The sequence below is a fragment of the Pithys albifrons genome, chromosome 4 (assembly GCF_047495875.1).
Source record: "Pithys albifrons albifrons isolate INPA30051 chromosome 4, PitAlb_v1, whole genome shotgun sequence".
In the NCBI taxonomy this organism is placed as follows: domain Eukaryota; kingdom Metazoa; phylum Chordata; class Aves; order Passeriformes; family Thamnophilidae; genus Pithys; species Pithys albifrons.
Window position 1 is genome coordinate 36,695,864 of NC_092461.1, and position 22,835 is coordinate 36,718,698.

The 22,835-nt window shown below is 36.7% G+C and overlaps 1 protein-coding gene across 5 annotated transcripts in view; it reads right to left on the reverse strand.

Annotated features, from left to right (window-relative positions):
* The window catches only part of EFR3A (EFR3 homolog A), a 78,554-nt gene that overhangs the window by 34,982 nt on the left and 20,737 nt on the right, over window positions 1–22,835 (reverse strand). For 4 of the 5 annotated variants that reach the window (XM_071553829.1, XM_071553827.1, XM_071553825.1 and 1 more), the window contains 6 exons: window positions 20,642–20,718; window positions 18,674–18,801; window positions 17,191–17,341; window positions 8,912–9,033; window positions 5,171–5,320; window positions 621–758 (listed from right to left, as the gene is read on the reverse strand). In XM_071553829.1, coding sequence (XP_071409930.1) covers window positions 621–758; window positions 5,171–5,320; window positions 8,912–9,033; window positions 17,191–17,341; window positions 18,674–18,780 — 668 coding nt within the window. In that variant the 5' untranslated portion in view covers window positions 18,781–18,801; window positions 20,642–20,718. Of the gene's footprint in view, window positions 1–620; window positions 759–5,170; window positions 5,321–8,911; window positions 9,034–17,190; window positions 17,342–18,673; window positions 18,802–20,641; window positions 20,719–22,835 lie in introns of those variants that run through there. The other variant, XM_071553826.1, reaches the window with a different exon arrangement.

Here is a 22,835-nt window from a genome sequence, read left to right on the forward strand (position 1 = left end):
AATGCAGACAACTGAAAGAATACTGGACCTGACTTGGCAGGGAGGTTGGACTAGATGAACTCCAGAGGTCCCTTGCAACCCTAACTATTCTGTGATTCTGTGATAGTTAATACATCAGGTATAATTTGTAGTGTGTGTGTGCATAATGTGCACACTGTGTGCACATCTGCCATTCACTACTAAATGCACTGCTAAAGATATTCCTCACAGAATATCAAAACAGGTCTTGGAAAAAAACTTTAAGAAAGTATAAATTGTAACTTTATGGGGCACACTATTCCTTTGTGCTGTTTGTGTTTTACTTGGTTTGTCTCTCTACAGATTGCAACGCTCATCTATGGGAAATTAGTATCTTGAATAAACAGATTCATGTTGAAAAAAAAAAAAGGCTAGCTGAGGCAACAACCCACCCAAACCACTGTATTCCCTCCTAAAATAAGTTTCTTCTGTAACTACTAACATATAAGCAACAAAAAGGTGAGATTAGAAGTGGGGGAATTATTGGAAGAAACATGAATGGAATCATATGGGTTGAAAAGAAGGAAGAAATTTAATACAACTGAATTAAGAGCATGAAATAAAGAAAATCTGTTAAGACCTTCCGTGCATTTTCAACTTACGCAAAAACTGGTCTGACAGCATTATTCATATTTCCATAGGTTGCTCGTCCCAGTAGTTCCCTGAAACAATTCTCGGCCAGCAGAGCAGGATTTTCCTCTTTCTCTCCTCCTGTAGGAGACGATGGAGGGCCTATTCTGCTGAAATAAGACAAAGTATATTGATTATACTACTGATTAATGTTCATCTTCCTTACTGCACCCACCCCTGGTACTACAACATTCATGAGCCACACTCTTGATGCAAGCAAGTATTGCATTTCAAATATGCATCAAATCAGAATTCTGACTAAAATATTTTATTCCCTTATAGCTGGACTATATATCATTCTCTGTCCACTCAGTACTAACCACTGTAATAGTAAATATTTATATGGCAAAACCAAAGGCTGCTAATACTGAGTTACCTTGCTACCCTTCCCATTTTGACAAATCTGTTGCCAGTGATGAGCAAAGGCTGTGAAACCGTGAAAAAAGTTATGCAGAATCTTAGTAATTTTGTTCAGATTAATGATCTCATTCACCTGCCCACTTCTGAATCCATACTGTGTGGGTGAGTGTTACATGAAACTCTGGTACATTTACATAAACAGATGGTTTGTGAGTTGAGGAAAAAAAAAGCCTGATTGAACTAATTAGAACATTATCACCCACTCAGTTACCTTTAACTACATGGTGCAGAAGTTGGTCACCTTCTGAGTGTGTTCTATCATGACAAGGGACAAGGCACAGCTGAGCCCCTCAGCCAAGCTGGAGGTGTTGGGGTGAAAACAGTTTCCGAAAGAAAGCAAACAGTTCCCCTTAAGGTACCTCCATTACTTACCAAGACGCACTGTACCTACAGGCGGTTTAAACACATTATAGAAACTTAAGCGAGGACTCATTCACCTACATTAACATTATGCATCTATGCATTAGATTTATTTTAAACTGCAGAAATCAGTACACTAAATCATTAAACAAAATTCCAGTTCTGCAGTGCAAGCTTGTAGGTTAAATATGTTTAGAAGTGCTCACCAGGAGCAGCAGCTTTAAAGGTTTACTCTTCAGCATCATAAAAGCTCAGCTTTAGAGCATTATAAAAAGCTGCAAACTGAAATACCACTAGCCAAATGAGTATATTGACATCATAATTGTAATATATCTTCTGACAGCAAAAGATTTTTTAGTGTTTCAATACTACTGAAGTCTAAAAGCAGCAATATAAAAATCCTGTTGCCGGTGGTTACATTGGTGTTTCAAAATTTACCATAACACTGCCAGCTTGTGAGATTTTAATAACAGAAGAGCCTCAGGCACCCTGTTATATAAGTAAGGAGAAACAGTTTCACAAATGCACCATGATTAGAATTTTAAAAGGCATGAAAATTTGTATATAATCCACCATGAGTACCACTGAACTCCAGCTTTATCCAACTGCTGTGCCACTCATTCTCCCTGTTTTCCCCCCGAACTGCCTAGACTCTGATCTAGGGAGATGCGGATCCTTCTCAACACAGAGAAGGTACAAACGACGGTGTAGGGATGTCATTCCCATTGCTGTTTGGCTGAGTCCCTAAAACACAACAGCACTGCAAAGGCAGGTGGGTGGGGAAGAAAAAGAAAACAGACTGCAGAACACACAGAGCTAGGCTGTCTGGAAGAATTCCAGTTAAAATGCAGTAAAAATAAGTTACATTTTAAGTGCAAATATGCAAAACTACAGAAAGTGACTTCTCAGCTCTGCTTTGAGTCTTGTTTTAGATTAGGTCGAAGGATGAAACTGCAATCCAGCCTTCCTAGTATAAAACTTTACTCTTTGATTGCATCAGAACATTCAAAATTATCTTGCGTTGTCTGTAGGAATCACACGTTATTTTGAACAGCACCTACGTAAAAGTATTTCTCACTAAGTGTTCCTGGGCATTATCAGATGAAAAACAAAGAATATAAAACTACTCTCTTTAGTTTTAGAGGAAAGCTTGGTACAGCCTCTGAGTTTCTAAATTCAAATGAGTAAATCATACTCATGTGTTTTACTGACTTGTTTTTTACAAATCCAACTTCAACACTAAAGAAAATACTAGTATTCCTCTGCATCTAGACTTTTTGAACTACCACAGGGGTCCAGAGGGCTGAAAATGTGCTTTGCACTGAAATGGGCAACAGCTACTCCCATCTGCTACTCTACTCACTTTGTTGTGGTTAAATTTGTATCAGAAGAAGTGGCAACAGGGAACTGCCAAGGGTGACGTGTTGAAGTTCAGCAGTTTCCCAGAGGAAACATCACAGGCTTAGGGCAAGTCAGATTCTCAAGCATGAGACTTCTTTAATACAACAAAACCAAGATTGACAAAAAAAAAATACAGGATATGTAAAGTTAGACTTAACCACTACTTATCAGCAGAGTAGCTACAGGATTGTTTGACTAAGATTCACTAACGCTGAGAAAGAAATGCAGTATAACCTACCTCTAAACCAGAATTTGTATGAACATTATAGATTTACTAGAAGGATTTGAAGTCAAGTTTACAACAAGTACTAGAGCTTCCTTCTATCTAAAATAAGGTTGGCGTGTTTAGCCAGTGAATTACCAATTTCATAAATTCCTTCCCCATTTTAGAGATGCACATAAATAGACATAGATGTCTGATAGACACATAACCAGACTGTGTATTCAGGTATATGAACAAATAATGGCATTCAAACATACAATTATCCATTTGAAATGTTGTTTAAAAAGTTAATTCTTAACTCCAAAAAGTGTCTCCTCTGATGTGTACTCGGAAGAATCTTCAATTAAGCTATTCAGGTTCCACAAGTTCAAATTACACTGATCTTTAAGGTAAGTTTTATCTACATTTAATTCAGCTTTAAACAAAAATGGTTCTTTTCTAAGGACTTAAGTTGGGGGTATTTTCTGGAATTTCTGCTCTTTCTCAAATAGTGCTTTGATTCCATCTGCCAGAACAATATGCTTCTTACTCCTGCTCTTCAAGATGTCTCTGTTAGTGCTCCACAAATATGAAGTCACACATAAAACAAGATGAGAAATTTCCTGTAACACCATTTGAAGCCAGTAGATCAACGATTTACAAATACTGTTTTCAGCTTTTCTGTCATATGCACATCACGTAAGGCCCCTATTCACCACTTAGAAAATCTTTAGTCCTTTTTTTCTGTTGAATGTGCATTATAGAACAAGATTCAAAGAAGCAGTTCAGATATTTAAGTAACAGTTTCTTTCTGACGGATTTGTTTTTCTACCACCACTACTGCATTGCTCAACAGATGACAAAAATCAGCCCTGCAGGACATATAAACTCATCTGCTTTAAGTGGTTAATCCAAATCCTACTTCAGTCAGCTTTTCTATCAGTACTTAATTTATTTTGCTATATGAAGGAAAGTGTAAACCTGAGGCCACTGCAAAGACTAACAAAGGAAAGGGCCCACCTGCAGCCAGAAGCCCTCTAAGAGCAAGCAAAGGCAAACCAGGCTCTCCTTGTTCAAACAGCAGTTTCAGAAACCTTTGTCTCTTACTCAGATCACTCTTTGAGGTAAATTTCAGGTAGGTATTTCTGTATATATTGCGTGGGCCTTCAGTTATATGCAGTAAATAGAAAAAGCATAGACAGACAACTATTATTTTAGTCATTTTGCCTGAAAAATTGCTTTAGAGAATAGACAGGTACTGGGAGTCAGAAATAAGAGAAGAAGAATAAATGCCACCAAAGATGAAACAAAAAGTGAAACCTGACAGAAAGGTGAGTGAAAGCATGAAAAGTGTGTTGTTACAGAAAGGTTGCTGAGCCTCTTGCCAAGCAAGTTTTGAAGCAGCTAGGGTTGGGCATAGAACCAATATTTAAGCTTGCTTGCACAGTTGAAGTTGGTTTTACAGAAATTTCACAGTGTTACCAATAAACAGCTTTTACACCAGCAGAATATTTAACCACAAATACAGACATGGACCAAAAAAAGTGCCTTTTCAATTGTAAGGTGACTAGCATCTCCTCAACTTTAATTATTGGAGAGATATATTTGAAGATCTTTTTGCATACCTGGCAGGTACTATGCCTAGGAGTCACTGAAAACAAAAAAAAAAAAAGAAACCAAGAAGGGTTTCTACATATAAATAAACTTTAAATCCTTTCTTTAAGTACTGTTGCAGCCAGGACAGACAGTTGTTACGAATGGCTAATGGGAATTAAACCCTTGATTTTTAACAAATATAAGCAGTAAAATCATCTGAGTCACCTAAAAGCCCATACTTAATCATCTCTGCACCTAATGTTATAAAACACAGTTTTATAATTTTTATCAAGTCCCAAAATGGATACATAATTTCTGGAACAACTTTTAGTCCAACAGAATCTAGAACAAGTGAAAAAAAAGTGATTGAAAAGACATTGAGACAAGAAACATTGAGTCATCATGCAGAGTTATGCTATCAGTTTCAACAGCCAGTAAAGGTTAATTGTTGTTTACACTAAAAAGAAGAGAAAAAGACATCCACCATAAAAAGTAAGCCTAGATATTGCTTAAAAATATGCCAGTGACAAGGAATAAAATTACCTGTCAATATCTTCTATCTTCTGCATGTTGAACAGTAATGATGGTACTATCTTGTCCATGTGCTGTGGTTCCCATATAGTTGCTCGAAGTTCATCATTAACTGTTTTTCGAACCACTCCCTGAATGCCCCTGATTCCAGCAATTCGGATCCTAAGGAAGGCAAAAAGGAACTACTGAGAATGAGAAACAAAGCACCTCCCATATGGCTCTTTACCTACTTGGCAGTAGTAATTACGCAGGGTGGAATTCCAGTAGGTTCTCGCAAGCAGCAATTGGGAAAACTGACCAATTCATTAAGGTTGCTCATGTTTTCTCTGAACACCTTTAAAGCCCAAAAGGAACCTGCCAAGACATCAACTGAACAGAAGATGACTTGTACGGATGAAGCTGACACTGATCAATGAAGACTCAGACCGTGTATATCATCTCTGACAAAAGTCACGCGGAGAAAACCCACCAACTCTACCCAATTTACTGCCCAGCAGTTGAAATTTTCTGCAATCTCAGCCTATTCCAGTGCCAGGAAAAATGCTGTGAAGCTACCTCAGTATTGCTGCAGTAACATCTAGCAAAGCCATGTGATGAAGTCCTTAAAAGTTGTAATTAAGGCTATGGATTAATCATAAAAGATCTCTAAAGGTTTATTAAAGGTTCATAAGATGGAGGGCAAAGGATAATTTGGTCAACTTAAGTCTGATGCACAAATAGAACCACCACTTTTATCCTAAAACTGTTCAAATGAAATCAACTGAGAACTAACCAACAACAATGAAATAATAAAAAGAAAAAAATATTTCATAAAAAGACTTGGCCTTACTTCCAGCTGTTTTTATTATTTTGTTAAACAAAAATAGATTGCAGGAGAATCTGTGCAATGAAATGAGTATCAAAATATTCTTTTTTTGAGGTGGTAATAACAAATTATCCATTGTAACAAATGGTAGGAATAGAATTTGACTTCCTGAGGGTGGTACAAATGCACAAGTTCACTAAAATTTGAAATTATTTCTATCAAAATCCATTCCTGATTTTTTACAACTTGATGTCTGTATGAGCAATATGTAACCAGGCCTTGCTCAGACAAATGTGCTACGTTAAAACATTTGTAAGATGAACCACACAGAGGTGACCAAAATATAATTAATAATTTTGTTTAGATTTCAACTTGTAAATACTTAAATCTGCAGCCTCCTATATTTTAGCTATTTCTGAACAAAACCATGTGCATTGGTACTGGATCCATATTCATTCTAGACCTTTTGAGATAAGTTTTAATAGAATTACAAGCAAAGCAGGTAAGAAAAGGGATGTACAAACAGCTAAAAAAGTGCTTGATATTGATATTGCTGTACTACAACTACAGTGCAGTACCCTATGTTAAGTTTTCAATATGAATGATCTAAGACAAACATTTAGAACACTGAGCTTTCAAAAATATGTCACTGAAAATTTTTTACTTATTAGTTCTCAAGGAAGTCAAGTTTTACTGATAGTGTGGCTTTAAATGTATTAAATAGTAACACTGACCTCCTCTGCTGAAAGGAAAATTTCACTTACTGAGAAGATTCCATTTCAGATTCAGAAGTCCATGTTACCTGACAACAACCATATCCTGTAGGAGAGGTTCAAGCTCCCATTCCAGCCAGTCAGTTCAGTGGAACCTCAAGCTATGCAGCTGAGAAGTGACTCCAGATGTCTGGTTTAGGATCAGCTGAATGACCCCCTATTCCCCATCAATGGTATTGACTGGTTGTGACACCAGCCTTTAAAAATGCCCTCTGCAGTCACAGATGATTGCTGAATTACCTCAGTACCTATAAATTTGCCATGCCAATTCCAAAAATGAGTGCTGCTCATAAAGATCTCTTTTGAACGAGACAGAAAGAGATACATTTAAACTGCCTAGGATGATGCGGAAAAAGCCATATTGCTATACATTTGGTCACCCTGATTAAAAAAAAAAAGTGACACACACTGAAAAAAGGCTACAGTTTTGTGTATTGGAGTGTCACTAGCACTAATTTTATGTTCTTACTATTGTACAAGAGGCTGAAAAGTGTGGGTTGAAGAACTGAGGAAAATGCAGCATCAAATTTCATCGCAGAAGAGAGGTTTCACTCCTCTAGAAAAGGCTCAGATAGGTAGTAAAGAGGGGATTACATTTAATTTAAGGTCATGTACAGTATTATATCACTAGGATGGAATTCCTCCCTACATCAACAGGGCAAACTGAAGCACAGATAACAGTGCAGGCTGCCAATCTGGAGAGCAAAAGGTTAGCACAGTTCTCTTTACTCCTACAGCAATCACATTTTGAAACATTTTACTTTGAGATATCCTTATCATACTTGATACATGAATCAGGGTTGACCTAGTCTCTTAATTTATTCCATATTCTAGTTAATTACTAATATTACCTCTCATTTGCAAAAGGCAATAAAGGAGAAAGGAATGCTAAAAATCCTCAGTTGAACTTCATATCTGAACCTCTTATGAAATGTTTTACAATCAATAAGTAGTTGAACATTTCCGGTTTAGATTCACTAAGCCTAAAAAGGCAAATTCTCCAAAAGCTCAAAATCCCTTTATTAATACTACTGGAATCACCAGCTTCAGGTAAATATACTGTCCCTGAAGTCTAAATTATGAGGTAAGTTACATGATACACTGGCTTCGCTGCTGACACCACTTTGAGAAGTTTCCATCCCCTTTACCCTTTGATCCCTGAGTACAAGTCCTTAAAAACTGATGGGGTCATTCTGTAAACCCATTCACTGGAATAATCTTCCTAAGGGAAGTGGGTGGGGGCAGGGGCAATGGTACAGAGAAAGCAGGCAGATTTAATCCTGACCCTTTCAGAATTTACAGCAGAACCCTGTCCAGAGCACTAGGGCAACAAATAAGAAGGCAGCAAATTACAAAAAAGAAGGAGGAATTAATTTTTGGGTTTATGTTTGGGGTTTCCTCCTCCTCCTAATCAGTGTAGACAGTATTCATTCATTTTGAAAATACATTTTACAGATTTTTGAAGCTGCAAATTTTCAGAAAAAGCCTTATGCCCTGCAGCTAATGTAACTATAGTACACCTGATGGGTTGAATAAATGCTCAGCACATGGACTTGTCATAGATGGATAAACAATTTAATGCATAGAAATAGAAAAGATGAGTACCACAGAGATGTAAATAATATAATCTGAAAAGCCTTACGTTTTCCAAACTGCTCAGGAGTTAAACACTGAATAAACATTTCCCGTGAAAGACACATCCACCAGGGGGAGCCACAGGAAAACAAACTGCGGCACTTACATAAGAATGGAAAAATTTGCAATTCTCGTTCCTGGAGGCATTTCAGTTTCACACATGTCAGCATACTTCAGACATTTAAGACAATTCAATTTTAATGAGTAATTCTCAAGCAGCAGACTCAAAATACGCTTTTGCTGTTCATATAAGTAGTCCCATTAATTTCTCAAGTAAGTTATGAACTCGCACATTTACAGTAGTAAGTGGTGCCTTTCTGGAGAGAAGCCACACAGTCTGAGAGGCACTATTCAGGCAAAACCCAAATATTCTGGGAGTTCTACCTACCTAATATTTGCAATAAGCAGTGTTATTTAAAAAGACTTTTATTTTCTTCCTATGGAATGAACTACTCCACTAAATATCCTAAAAAAAGCTGTATTACAGACATATTAATGTGTCAAGGCAGTTTTCTGTAGTTGGTATCAAATGACACTTACTCGGTTTGTATTTCTGGATCGGGGTCACATGAATGACACATGGCACTGAACCGAGACACAAAGAAGTCGTAGCGTCTGTGATAGGAAGGTGTGTCTTCCTCAATGTTGGCAAATTTGACAAACTGGAAAATGAAATACATTTAAAAAAAGCTTTTAATACCAATTTCCCCAAATAGAATAACAAGCACTAAGCTTAATTTAAGAAGCAACATAAGCCAATTGCGTTAAAAGTAAGAATGCAGATTTGACAACACCTTAAAATTTCAGAGAATAAAAATTTGAATTGGAGGGGGGTTTTTTTGAGGTCTTTCCACTAAACATCATTCAGACAGTGATTAAAGGATGCAACTACATGAAATATAACATACTATACAATATGGAAATATCTAACACTTGAACAGTGAGTATTATCAATTGGTAGAATCATTTAGGTTGGAAAACACCCTGGGGACCATCACATCTATCATTTACCTAGTCAACTTTAAATCCATTCACAGAAAGACATTTAAAAAAAACCAATTTGCAAACATCTACAAAGTATTGAAGGGGTATGTGAAAGTCAACACTGGTTTGTCAAGAACAAATCACATCAATCCATCTTATTCCTATGACAAGGAAATAAATTTTGTGAATCCAGGTGAAGCAGCATCTGTCAAAACTTCAGTAATGCTGTTGACAAAAAAATACACAAAATTCTCAAAGGGAAACTAGAAAAACACTGTTAAAAGAACACTCCCCATAACGTAGGTGGAAAAGTTTGGAAAAAAATATGGAAACACTTGTAAATCATGAAAGTACGAAAATGTATTGAGTGAACCCTCTGGAGGGGCCTATCTGAAATACAGTGGAATTTGAGTTTCACTGGAGTCTCAGATGACAGAGTGGGCTCATGAAATTTGCAAAGAACACTAAGATGGCCAGAGTTGCAGGCACACTTGATGCCTGATTCTTGACAAAATAGAAATAGGATCTGAAAAATCAAAGAAGCAATCTAGCAACAGAGATTGCAAAACTTTAAAAAAAGTTGTAAAAATGCAAGCCAGAAATAGCTGAATGCAGAAAAGGAACTTGGTCAATGCTGTTATAATAGTATGAGAAGCAAACCAATGTCCTGTGATACATCTGTACTGCTCATGACACCCATGAAGAAACTTTTGCCATCTAAATTGGCCTAATAAGCCCTTCCATGAAGTGCTGCATCCAGCTGAAACAACACAGCTGAAGATGGTGATTAACTGATACAGTCCTTCAATTACTAAAGGGATGAACAAAGCTTTAGATAAACACCTGTTAAAAAAGACTGGAAGACATTACCTAGTCTAGAGCTGCCTAGAAGATATCAGTCTTACAATGTACAGAAGAAAGCTATCTAAAGAAAAGAAATAAATGGTTCTCTCTGTCCAATGGTAATAGGAAAGTACTAATGGGATTACACTGAAGCAAAGCCTATCTAAGTTAGACATTAGAAACCCCTCCTTTTTAAAGTGAGAAGACTACCTGAAGACCTTTTGGATTCTCCACCACTGACAGACAGTTCTAAGAACAGACTACAGAGGAAAGAAAAAAGGAAAATGAAATGTTACCAGGAAAGGTTGAACATAGTGCTGCTTCTGCCCTGAAGCAGAGTGATGCCCCATTAAGAACCCCCTGCTTTTACCCACCCCAGTGTTACTATTACCAATTCCTAAGCACAAGCTGAGGCATTTCTTTTATACTTTACTTTTCATGATGCAGAACCTGCTTTTATCAGCACAATACCCACACGCATCTAGAAAAGCCCAAAGCACTTTAGCATAATCTCCAGCACACTGATTTGTGGAGCTTATGAGGTTTCCAAGCTAAAAGAGAAAGCTGTGTATTTCAGAAAAAGATCCCACCATTTTTCCTACTGTTTTGTTTAGTCTTTCTTTTCTGTTTTATCTAGAACACTTATCCCTTTCAGCTGCACAATCCAGTTCACCCACTAAAAGCTACAGGCACAACTGAAAATTATACAGTTTGTAAAAGTATATTCGCAGCTGTTACTGAAAATGGAGGAAGATTGTATAATCCAAGTCTATCTCACACGTTCTTCTGTTGGGAATATCCTGTATTTCAAGTGGTAAGAAAGTGACAAAAGTCAAAAAGTCAAAATCCAGTTCTGTATGGTCTCCTGCCACAGACTGGAAGCCAATCCACAAACAGCATCCATATGTTTTCTTCCATACAGTAATTTCTAAAAACGATCGCTTCCTTCCCAAGTGACCCTGGAAAACACTTTATATGTCTTATGTCTCCCTGGTTTATTTCACATAATTGTTAATATCAAAACATAAATAGATTTTCAAAGATTTTTAAAGACTAGAATTTAATTAGTACTTAAACTTGACAAGGCATAATGACCAAGGGTTAAAAAAAACCCCAAAAATATGATCTCAGTATTTTCCAGACACTCCAATGTTCAAGTCTACAACTGATTCACACACCAAAGTTCCATAAAAGCATATAAAAGAATGGAAACAAAAAGTTTGAAGAAAATAGAGCCCTATGGGAGTCACTGTGAGAATGGGAGTATTAACTCATGTAGCATTTAATATCAGCATGTAATATTATTATTAACTAATATTATTTAAATACAAAATTATTTGAGTGACAGGATCTGCCAACATGAAAACTTAACTCTAGGAATTGCTTTGCTAGCAGAAAGATTTATTGTACCATGAAACTGCTTTGTAAGAATAAAAGATGAACTTATGCCAGAAAGTGCCAGGAACTCCCTTCTCCTACACTGTGGTGCAGCTGTGTAGCAGGGAAGAAAGGACCCCAAAGTCACATCTCTCCAACTGGCATGCACAGTGAAATGTCCAGAAGGGACAGAGTTTTTTTATATCCTCATGTCTGTAACAAAACAATTTCACCCACTGAACACACAGCATTTCTGAAGCACATTCCAGGATTACCATACAGATGACTGAACATTTAGGCCACAGGAAATCTGACTGTAGTAAGAGTTTTAAACTGTGCATTGTCATCCAGTAAAGTGTACAATTCCATTTCATCATAGAAATGTCAAGTTTTTACAGTACATATTAGTCTATACTTTGCTTTGCAGTGCTGCTCTTGTTATTGTTGCTAAACGAAGAATGTTTTACTCCTAAGCACATATTTTCAAACATACTTCAAATATAAAAATTATTCAACCTAAAAAAAGGACAACATTCTTACAAAAGTCCAAGCACTTGCCTTGGATTTACTTACAAAACTTTAATAGATGTAAATATGTCATTCAGTCATGGTTAAGTGCTTGCAAGCACTCAATGGTAACTTATAGAAGTTTTCCCAGTACAAGCATCTTCTGTATTTTATAATACAGGTGGTAAAGAATTTGTATTGGTAATATCTTATTTACATTAATTGTGAAACCAATACATTTCAATCAGTATGAAAACATATAAATCTATCACAAAGTAAAGAGTAAACATATTATCTACTCAGATGTTTGTTTCAGACTGAGTCGAGAAAGTTGGATCATATTACCAGGGAGAGAGACTGTGCAAGTGCTGTAAGTAAATAATGCAAGTTCTCAAATTAAATTCCTAAGGACAAAATTTCTTCTGTGTATTTATGTTGCTTTATCACTATTAGGTAGCAAGAACATTAGTGACTTTTAATGGTCCCTGGATGTCTTTAAAGTCAGTTTTTTTCAAGAAGAATCACCATGCATCATATTTGAGTTACAGTAAAGTATCTCCCTGTAAGAACAGTCGGCTGGATCTGAGCAGTATTTTTTTCATATTTGAGCTCGCCAACCTGCCTTCTACAGCCTGCAATTTTCTTTTGCTTCAAATGGGGAAAGAGGGTGCTGATATTGAGAGGTATCACCTTTTGTAGACCAATGTACTGTATTTCATTATTATGAAACTATTACACTGGAAGACACGGTATCCTATAAACATAAGACTCTTACAAACCACACACACTACAGCCTTAATGAGAAGTGTGAATGTACAGATGCACTTCACCAAACCAATGCCAGAAGGACAAGCACTTCAACTTTTCTAAGGAGAAAAGTTTAAAATGCTGGACTCATACATTAACATCAGAAATGCAGTATTAAAATTATCAAAACAAATAATCACAAGTTCCTCAGCAATAGAAATTAGTGATTTAGTTATTATTAGTTAAAGGTCACCTGATGGTCACTTCCACTTTTATTGGAATGGGATGGATAATTTCATATTCTATATTAGTCTGTGCCACTTGGATGAAAATTATCCTGAACACCACATGGAGAGTTGTATAACAAAGTCAGCAATGGTGTGTTGGCTCCCAGGGTCACATTAGTGTGGCTACTGAACTGCAAAACCAGAGAGCACAAGTACGAGGGGGAGAAAGCAACACTTAAGTGGGTGACTCTAAAAGGACTCTCAAATTCTAGTGCATGCAGACAGAATTTGTAAGATAATTTAATAATCCATAGGATGAGAAGGAGTGCTTTGTGTAATTCTGTCTCTCTGTGCTTTAACTCCCGTTAAAACAACAGAGCAGAGATCCCAGAGATGGAATAGTTCCATTGTGTATTAAATCACCACTAGGACATAATTCTGTATTGGTACATGGAATGAAAGCATCATCATGCAGTAAAGATAAACTTCCATCACACATTTCCAGATTAGCACGCTGCACACAAGGCAAACAAGTAATAACCCTACTAGGAATATTAATTTTGACATTTCTTAATCTCATAGTCTTGATATTTTATACCATTTTTACATATACATGCACTTCAATTCTGCCCAAACCAACTGCTTTTGTAAGTCAACATTTACAAATATATATGTCTTGCTTTTGTCTCAGGCACTGATTGGTCACTTTTCCATCTGGGATACTGTTTGCCTTCCTTTAAATAACAAATGATGACAATCAGCAACAACAGTCCCCTTGCCATGCACAGGAAGCCCAGCACTGTCAGTGATGGGATCATTATTTCACTGCTCCCAAAGAGAAATTGCCCTTAGAAAATGAAGCACCCTATCAACTAAAGAAACCATCTATGGTAAATAATTTAAAATGTACTGATACTGGGTTCTAGATATATCTGCTGTTTTTCAGACAAAACTGCAGTATTTTACTGTCAAAATACAAAGAAATCACTGCAGCAGCATTCCAAATTAGCTGAAAATGTTCCACATTCAATTGAGTTTTGTAAATATGGTTAAGATGAAAGTCTTACTTAATTATGTATCCCATTGGTTTTGATCAGCTGCTCACTAAAGAAATTTTCTGGATACTTTTTAAAAATTGTGCATTAAATTAAAAATAGATATAAATTGATCCTAGGTAATAGATATAAGTTGGATCTCTTGTCCTCAAAAATTCTGACCATGAGTTCAAAGACTTAAAGCTTTTCACTTCTATCCTAGTAAGACACTACTATGGACCTAAGCAATACATTTAGTTATATGTAAATGAGAGAGGGAGATATTTTACATAATACTTGGTTACTGAAATTCTGCAAGAAAATTAGAGAGAGAAATTCAGAATCTTCATAAATTACTAAGGGAAACCTTGTTGCAATCAGCCTTCAGATCCTCTAACACTTGAGCCAAGGAAATCTCACTCTTCCCACCGTGTTTTTTCAGTTTCCTCACCAGCATATGCTATCCTAGCACATGGTTAATAAAAATATCATCCATGATAGAAAAAGCCATTTTGAACCTCATAGACACTGTCAATTTGAAATCTGGTCTACGTAAAAAACCCCCAAACTACTATTTAACATACCCACTCTTGAATGTCTCCTGTTTCTAAGTATCTGCCTATAGAAATAGATTTACAATTATGTTATTTAAAAAAAGTCATCACTCCTGTAAGAAATAAGCTAACATAACTTACATACACAACGTATAAAAAGTCATAGGAATTAACTACATGTAATCTGAAAATCAGGTTTAAAAGTACCTAAATAAAAGCCAAACATTTGTCTAAAACAGAAATCTCTAGTTTTACTTTTTATAAGTCAACTTTAAAAATGAAATTAAAATTCCAAAAATAATTTAGGAGGATGAACAACAGAGTGAAAGTTTTCATTTTTTTTTCTAAGACATAGAGTACCAAGCAGAATAAGTTTTGCATCCAAAATCAGGTATTTGGAAGTCAGCAAAACACTTTTAGAAGACAGTGGGAGCTTCCAGATCTTTCCAAGCCTTTAAACTACTCAGATACATCCAGTACACAGATTTGTTTAATTTGAAACTCTGACTTCTGAGCAATCACAAGAGTTCTGACAGCTGATGCAAAATCTGTTTGTGAGGCTGAAAAACTCTACAGATCAAGTAAGGAGATTTGAATCTTAATTCAAAGACATCACTGCCTTTGTATCCCAGTGAAGCTCTGGGATGGAAAATAATCCAAGATCTACTTATAGCCCCAATCATAGTCTGCATCTTTGTAAGTGCAAGCAGGCCATAAATTTGTAGGGGTCTTAAACTGAGTTTAACCTAAAAATATTAATGAAAGTTTTCCAAAGGCTGCCTCATTTTTTACCCACTTAAAGACATTTACTTTACGATTCAGTCTTTTGTTCTAGACAATACCAGTTTCCCCTCTAAAATAGTACATCAGAATAACTAAAGCATGTGAAAAATTATTCAGTCCCTCTATCACCTATTATTGTTGGGGTTTTTTTTGTTTGTTTATTTATTTCTGGAGGAGAGAAAAAAAGGTGAATGTGAAAGCAAACTTTCTCAATCTCTAATGAAATTTAAGAACCCAGGTCAGTGTCCTTGGTAACAGACAAGCTGTCAGTGTCAACACACTTTGCTCCTTGAGTCAACACAAAAGACTCTATCTTTTGTCTTCATTAACTACAGAAGGCACCTAGGGAAATTAGTGGAGTTAGGCTAAAATTAGCTTTTGAATACTTTTGAAGAACCACAGAGATTCACTTTTCTCACAGAAACTCACACCTTATTTAGGAAAACTTAATTATTTTTTGTTTCTGAGTTTTACAAAAAGCAAACACAAATTATCTCCTAGTTCAGGAAGTCCATTACTCTCCTGTGCTCATAAAAGACTTCCTTAGGAACTAAGAGGAATATCAAACAGATTACCCTAGCGTGGAGTTCTGTGCAAGAACAAGCATTTCAAAGTGTCTTGTACATCAAAGTGGAAGCAGTAACTGTTTGCCACCAAGGACTTTAAACAACTAGAAAGCAACGTACATCTTGCCATTTGGCAGCTCAGGAAATAGGTTCCAAAGCTATTTCCCTAAGAGATCTAGCCCAGGCATTATTACACAAACAAATCAAAAGAAGCAGAAATATTGCTTAAGATAGATAGATTAGATTAGATAGATAAATTTTACCTGTTTAATGAGCTATATATCTCATTACCCTCAGTAAACCTGCCCTGTTAGTTTGGGACACAAGGGGACACCTACCCCACAAAACCCTCTGCATTCTGTCATAAGAAATTCTATTGCAGAGCAGCATCATTTTACTACATTCTCCTATCTCTCTGAACTGCCACTCCCAACTGGGAACCAAGCCCACAGGAAAGTGCAAAAGTTTTACTGAATCCATAAAGAACCCCCCCAGCATTAACAGTGGTAATGTGTAAAACGCAAGCACTACTCTGTACTCGTCTAAAAGAAATCACTCCAAGTGAAAACAGTCCTCATCAAAATCATGGAATTTATAAGATTCCTATTTTACCAGCTGGGAAATACAATGGTTAGAAGGGAAGTATGACAGAACTATAACCCTGATTGTACCCATCACTCTATTTAGAAAACTAAATCTCCAAATCTTCATTTTTACACTTTTAGTTATGCCCTTCAAGCATGGATCTGAGTCCTGAAATATGTAAGCTAATAAGATGGTGAGGTGTTAATACTGAACGCTGCTTTTCAGCTAACAGGAATCTTGCTGTGGAGAAGGATGTTGTGTCCTCCTCACACCATTGCTCGTGTTGCAGGAGACACTGTCTCACCTAGACACTGGCTCCAGGAGGGTTGCTTAAAGACTCAAATTATGAACTCACAGAACAGCTTTCCTGTTTCCTACAGAAGTTATTTCTGCAGGGAATGAGCCCAGACATGAAAAGAATTTGAGATGCTGAAAGGAGACACTTTATCTGCCCTCAGCTGGCATCTGCTTCGTGTTCAGGCCAAATGGTACACCCTGCTACCGACAGAATCTCCTGAATTCATGTGAACTGGCAGACACTTTGTGACTTTTGAAACCACCATCCCATGCAAAGGTTTACTCTGATTTGATTCAGTGTCTGAGCTTACTCACAGAATTAGTTCCAAGGACTTGCAGCTTTGGTTCGCCTGATTCCAGAAGCTTGGCCACCATATGAAGGAAACTTTCCACAAATGGTTTTATGCTTTGAGAATGGCAAGCCATCAGAAGTTGGTCCAATGCCTCCATGGCAATTAAAACATAACTGAAAATTAATTAGAGAGACTCACATAAAGAGGTACTGCATTTATCATTAACTCAATTAGTTCTTCATTTAGATGCTTATTACCACAAAAATTAGAAAAGAATGGAATGCACATATTTCCTACTGTACTAATTAAACTTAATGCTATTTCTGACATCCATAGTTTTTCTTTTTGGGTAGGGGAAGTGACGAATTGAGTGTTGGCATTTATCCTTTCTATAACGTTACAAAAATATCTTTGGACCTCATGAAGGCCAAAAAATGATGGTCTGTGATGAATGTTGCCTTTCTTTTCCAACTCCTGCCACTTCTTAGACTCAACATTTCCCACTTAAATATGATTTAGCCAAAAGGGCTGAAAAGAGATATTGCTGCTTGCCTATATCCTGACTGACTTTCAAGGGTATATTGGCCTTACACAGCAAGGTTTTGGCAGCAAGGGGCCTGCAGGGGTGGTTGCTATGAGAAGACACCAGGAGCTGCCCCTATGTCAGACAGAGCTCCAGCCAGCTCCAAGATGGACCCACCAGTTCCCAAAACTGAGCCCCTCATGGACAGTGGCAGTGCCCACAGGTAACTAGATCTCCACGGTGCAGGCCATGGAGGATGGTGGATGTGTCCCGGAAGAAGCTGCTGCCCACGGAAAAACCCTGCTGGAACAGGCTCCTGGCAGAGCCCATGGAGAGAAGCCCACGAAGTGGCAGCTTTTCTGGCAGGACCCAAGACCCCACGGGGGACCCACACTAGAGAAGCCTGTTCCTGTAGGACTGCACCCTGTGGAAAGAACCCATGCTAGAATAGATCTTGAACAATTGTCTCCATGGGACAGTCCATGCTGGAGCAGGGGAAATGTGAGGAAGAGGGAGCAGGAGAGACAAGATATTATGAGCTAACCAAGAATCCCCATTCCCCTTCTGCACTGCTTGTGAGGGACAGAGGTAAAGGAGTTTGCAGTGAAGTTGAGCCTGGGAAGAAAGAGGGCTGGAGGAAAAATGTTTTCATTTTTCATTTGTTTTCTTTTCTCACTAACCTACTCTGTTGGTAATTCCAGTAACTAAATTGATCTTACCCCAGTTAAGTCTGTTTTGCCCACGATGGTACCAAATTATTTCCCTATCCTGATCTCAAACCATGAGCTTTGCATTTTTTTCTCCCCAGTCTGGCTGAGTAGGAGGAGTGAGAGCAGCTGGGTGGGCACCTGGCAGGCAGACAAGGTTAAGAGACCACAAAGGCACTGAGTCTGTCTTGCCTCCCAAACTTGATCAGAACAAACATGATGAAATCCCATGACATATTAGCATTTATTTTCACTGCTGTGACTTCTCTCCTCACCCATAGCGATGTCGGACGACATCCCTGGTCAGTCTCTCCGCCAGGTAAGCCCCAATTCGATCCAGCTTTTCTGGTGCAGAAACTGCATAAAAAGTCAATTTCTCCATGTCAGCTTTAACAAGACCATCCTAAAAAAAGAAACACAAAACGTAAAATAAAAAAGTTCATAGAACATGTAAAGCTTTTAAAGTCTTTTTCCTTTCATCTACTCAACATTTAAAGATTTGAGCCTTACAGGTGGAAATAACCTACTCAAAAAAAAAAACCTTTTGAGCAAAACTGCCATTAGCTCAGCTGCAAAAATCAGCCAATTAATAAAATGATGTCAAATATTTTTTAAGGAAATGAAGCAACTATTTTCCTTCACCTTTTTTTTGGTGTGGGAATGGATATTCTAAAAGAAGGTATTTAGAGAGAGATGTCACCAGTTCTAAAACACATATTTTCCCTGGCACAATGTAATTTTTTTTCTTTTCCTACTCCCCCCAAAAGTATATTTGATGCATAATTTTGATGCTATACACAAATAAGATTGTATTTTAAATATCTTAGATTGCGGTTTAAATATCTTATTTTTTTAGTATCACATCTTTAATAAAGGCTACCTGAATGATATTTGTTAGAGTAAGATCAAAGATTAACAAATTAGTTCCATCCAACACGAACTGTAACATGGATCTGCTCAGATGAGATTTTATAATCGTAACTACCAGGTAACCAGGATAAGCTTTTTTCTTTTTATCTTTTTCTTTCCCTTAGAAGTTCAAAAAAACATTCTCCTATTCAAATAAATTACTTAAAAGCTTTTAAAATATTCATTATTAATGAATGCATTTTTTCAAGCAAGTCTTCTCATGCTTTGGAGAAGGCCTGCAACACCGTGAAACACCATGGAATGGCCTGTGTCCTGCACTGAGCGATGAGTATTAACCAAAGCAAAGACTAAGAAGTGCCAACTTAGAGCTCCTGAGATATAAGCTATAACAGTAAAATTCTAGCAATTCCAGATGTTTCAACACATGTATCCGAAGAGTAGATAGGAACACATAAACCCATAATGGCATACAGTTACATGCACGCAATACACTATATACACAGAAAACACTTCCTTTAAAGCCAGTAACATGCACTTACACAGTAACTAACAATCAGTAACAACACGTTTTAAAGAAAACCCCCCACACTTTGTAATACAGAAGCCAAATACCACATAAATACTGACTATTCTGCTTACTTATGCTGTAACAAAAGATGAAAAAATTGGTGACGCATATAAAAAAAATACAGCAGCAGAAACATAAGCTCTTGATCAGTCTGAACTGTCATGATTATGCATAGAAAAAGGCATTATCGAATGGTAACACAGAAGTTATTAAAATATGTAACAGAGCATAAGAGTTAGGCCTTAATATGGCTCCAAGACTGTTCCGGTGAAAAAAAAGAGAAAACTGGACATGAGAAGCTGAAGAATTTAAAAACACCACCAAAAAATACTTTTGGGTCACAACAGTCTAGCAGAAATATAAAAATATAAAAATATTCACTGTCAATAAATCAAGAGTAATAAAACATTCAAATCCTGTAGAAAACCAGGAAATGTTCACATGAGCAATCATAACAAAACAAGTGTTTGTGGTTCTAATTAGTTATGAAGTTAAGTGATACCTCTGCAGCAGAATACCTTGTTGAATTAAATCTGTTTCTCTGAGCAAAACATACTAGTTTTATTCTTCAATACACAGCCCTATTTGAGAAATTAAACCAGATGATCTGTATATGTCCCTTTCCAGGTAAATTATTCTCCTGACATCTGTTAAAGCGATGAAGTGCTAAAGCACTAAAGAATTTACTGTAACATGTTAAAAGAGAAAATTAAAAATAAAATAAAATTAAAAAATTGCTAAAGCATTAGTTACAACCAAAAATTTTCAAACACCAGCCCCTTAAAATGTTAACGTCATCACTCACTTTTGGATCTTCAGGAAAGATGTTATCCACCAGACGCTTGTAGCGAGGTCGCAGCGCGGCACAGCAACAGCAAACTCCTGCAGAGGGAATTACACAACGGGATTTAGAATGCAGTTTGAGGGAGTCATTTGAAGGGACAGGCTGACAAGCATGGAGGAAGGAGATATACTGAATTCAGCTCCTCGTCACTGTCAGCAATAAAGCAAAACCAATGTTACTGAAAATAAGCACAAGTAAGTCAAATAAGCAAAAGTACCATCATATGGGAGAAAATATGCAAGAAACTTGGGTACCAGAAATGCACCTGTAATCCAGGCACGCTTAGCAGAAAAATCATTTTAAAATTTAGTCATTTTAAAACCACAGCTACTTTAGTTGATCTTTCATTCTCAATGATCGTTTCAGAACATCAAAATGTGCATTATGTTCATTCCTCTAAAAAAAAATCAACTACGAAATCTTCTGTTTTACAGGCACCCACATGAGCCAATATAAACCATGATTATACAAAACAAGCACTGCCCTCCTTATCCCTTATCCTTAATCCTTCCTTTAACTGGGAATTGGTGAAAAGACAGTTTCCTGAAGTCAAAAAAGGAATTTTTTAAATCTCATTTTTACTCTACTACTAATCCTGCAGTCATGTAAACAGAACAATGCATGTAACTTCAATTTTATGAATTTTAAAAGTCATACTGCCTGCTCTAAAAAGGTAACAAACCTACAAAGCATTGCTTGGGATTCCAGTTAGCACTCAGGACTACTAGAACTCTGGAATTAAGTTAAAACTCAGCTCAAGTAAAAAGTTTCTATATTTCTGTTCAACTGTTTTATCAGTGTAGATTTATTGCCTTTTTTTTATTTTTTTGACAAATCAGATTTTAAATGTTTCAGTGGACATATCAGACTAACTCACTGGTAAAGGCCTCAGATTAACACATGTCTGATGCACAAGAGCCACTTAAGTTAAAAAAACACACTCAATAATGTATCAAGTGTATGTACAGATCAGTGGCTTTCCAGCCTTTCAAGTCTCAACTCCTGAAGGATTCAGAGTAGCTTAATCCCTTACAGATACCTTATTAAAAGTATCCATTTACATACCCCCCAAAAAACATGGAACACTTCCCTAAAAAAACCCTGCAAAACAATGAAGGGTATATTGGTAGATACTTTGATGATCACAATTTATCTGCAACTTTTCCAGGCTGCGAAGAAGAATTAGACAAACACACCAAGACTCGTATTCCTTTACTTAAGATATTTAAGTAACCTTAGTTATTTTTAACATTTATCAGAACATGTGGGAGATTTATGACAAAAACTTCACTTGCTCTACTTTCTTTTATTACAAGACACTACAGGAGCAGACACTCTCCCTCTATTCCACCTGTTTACTGACACTGTTGGTCTTTTGGACAAAAAATGTATTCTGCTCATACTCTGACAGCTTAATGCTTGCAATTTATTTAAACAAAACCAATTATCAAAGAGATCTATGATTTTAAAACCATGCATTAACCTTAAGTTCTCCCCAGTGGTCTTGAATTCTCCACAGCTCATGAATTAAGAGTCCTGTACGCCCACTAAGATCAATACTGACTTAGGACTTCAAAATATAACTACGAAAACAAAGAGCACTCAAGAAATAAATAACTGGAACGTTGAGAATTTTTGTGTTAAATACTACTTTGTTACTACTGTCAAGTTCTTCATATGAATCCTGCTGACCTGTCCTACTCACCAAGGTCTAACCAATGTAAAAATACACATTTACATAAAAGCTGCAGGTAAGAAGTAGCTGAAATCAAAGTTCTTTCATATGCCACTGGGAAATGTAGGTATTGAAAGAGATTAAAAACCTACTTGACTTAAAATAGAAATAATTCAGACAGTTCTACAAAAACATTCTAGCAAGAGCAATGCTATGCAACATTTTAAAAGTAAGTAAAATCATGATAAGAAAGGAGTGCTTTATTAGTGTCTTGTATGTCACTCCCTACTGGGAAATTCCAGAAGGACCATCAAAATCCACCAACACAAGACCTAATAATGTTAATTATTTCTTGAGTTAGGTATGCAACTCTGCACCTGGCTCAACACCCTTTGTACGTGGTCTTCCTACTTTGATCCAGAGTAAACAGTATGTTTGATGACTATTAATTGTAGCAAAATATTCTTACAATAACTGTAA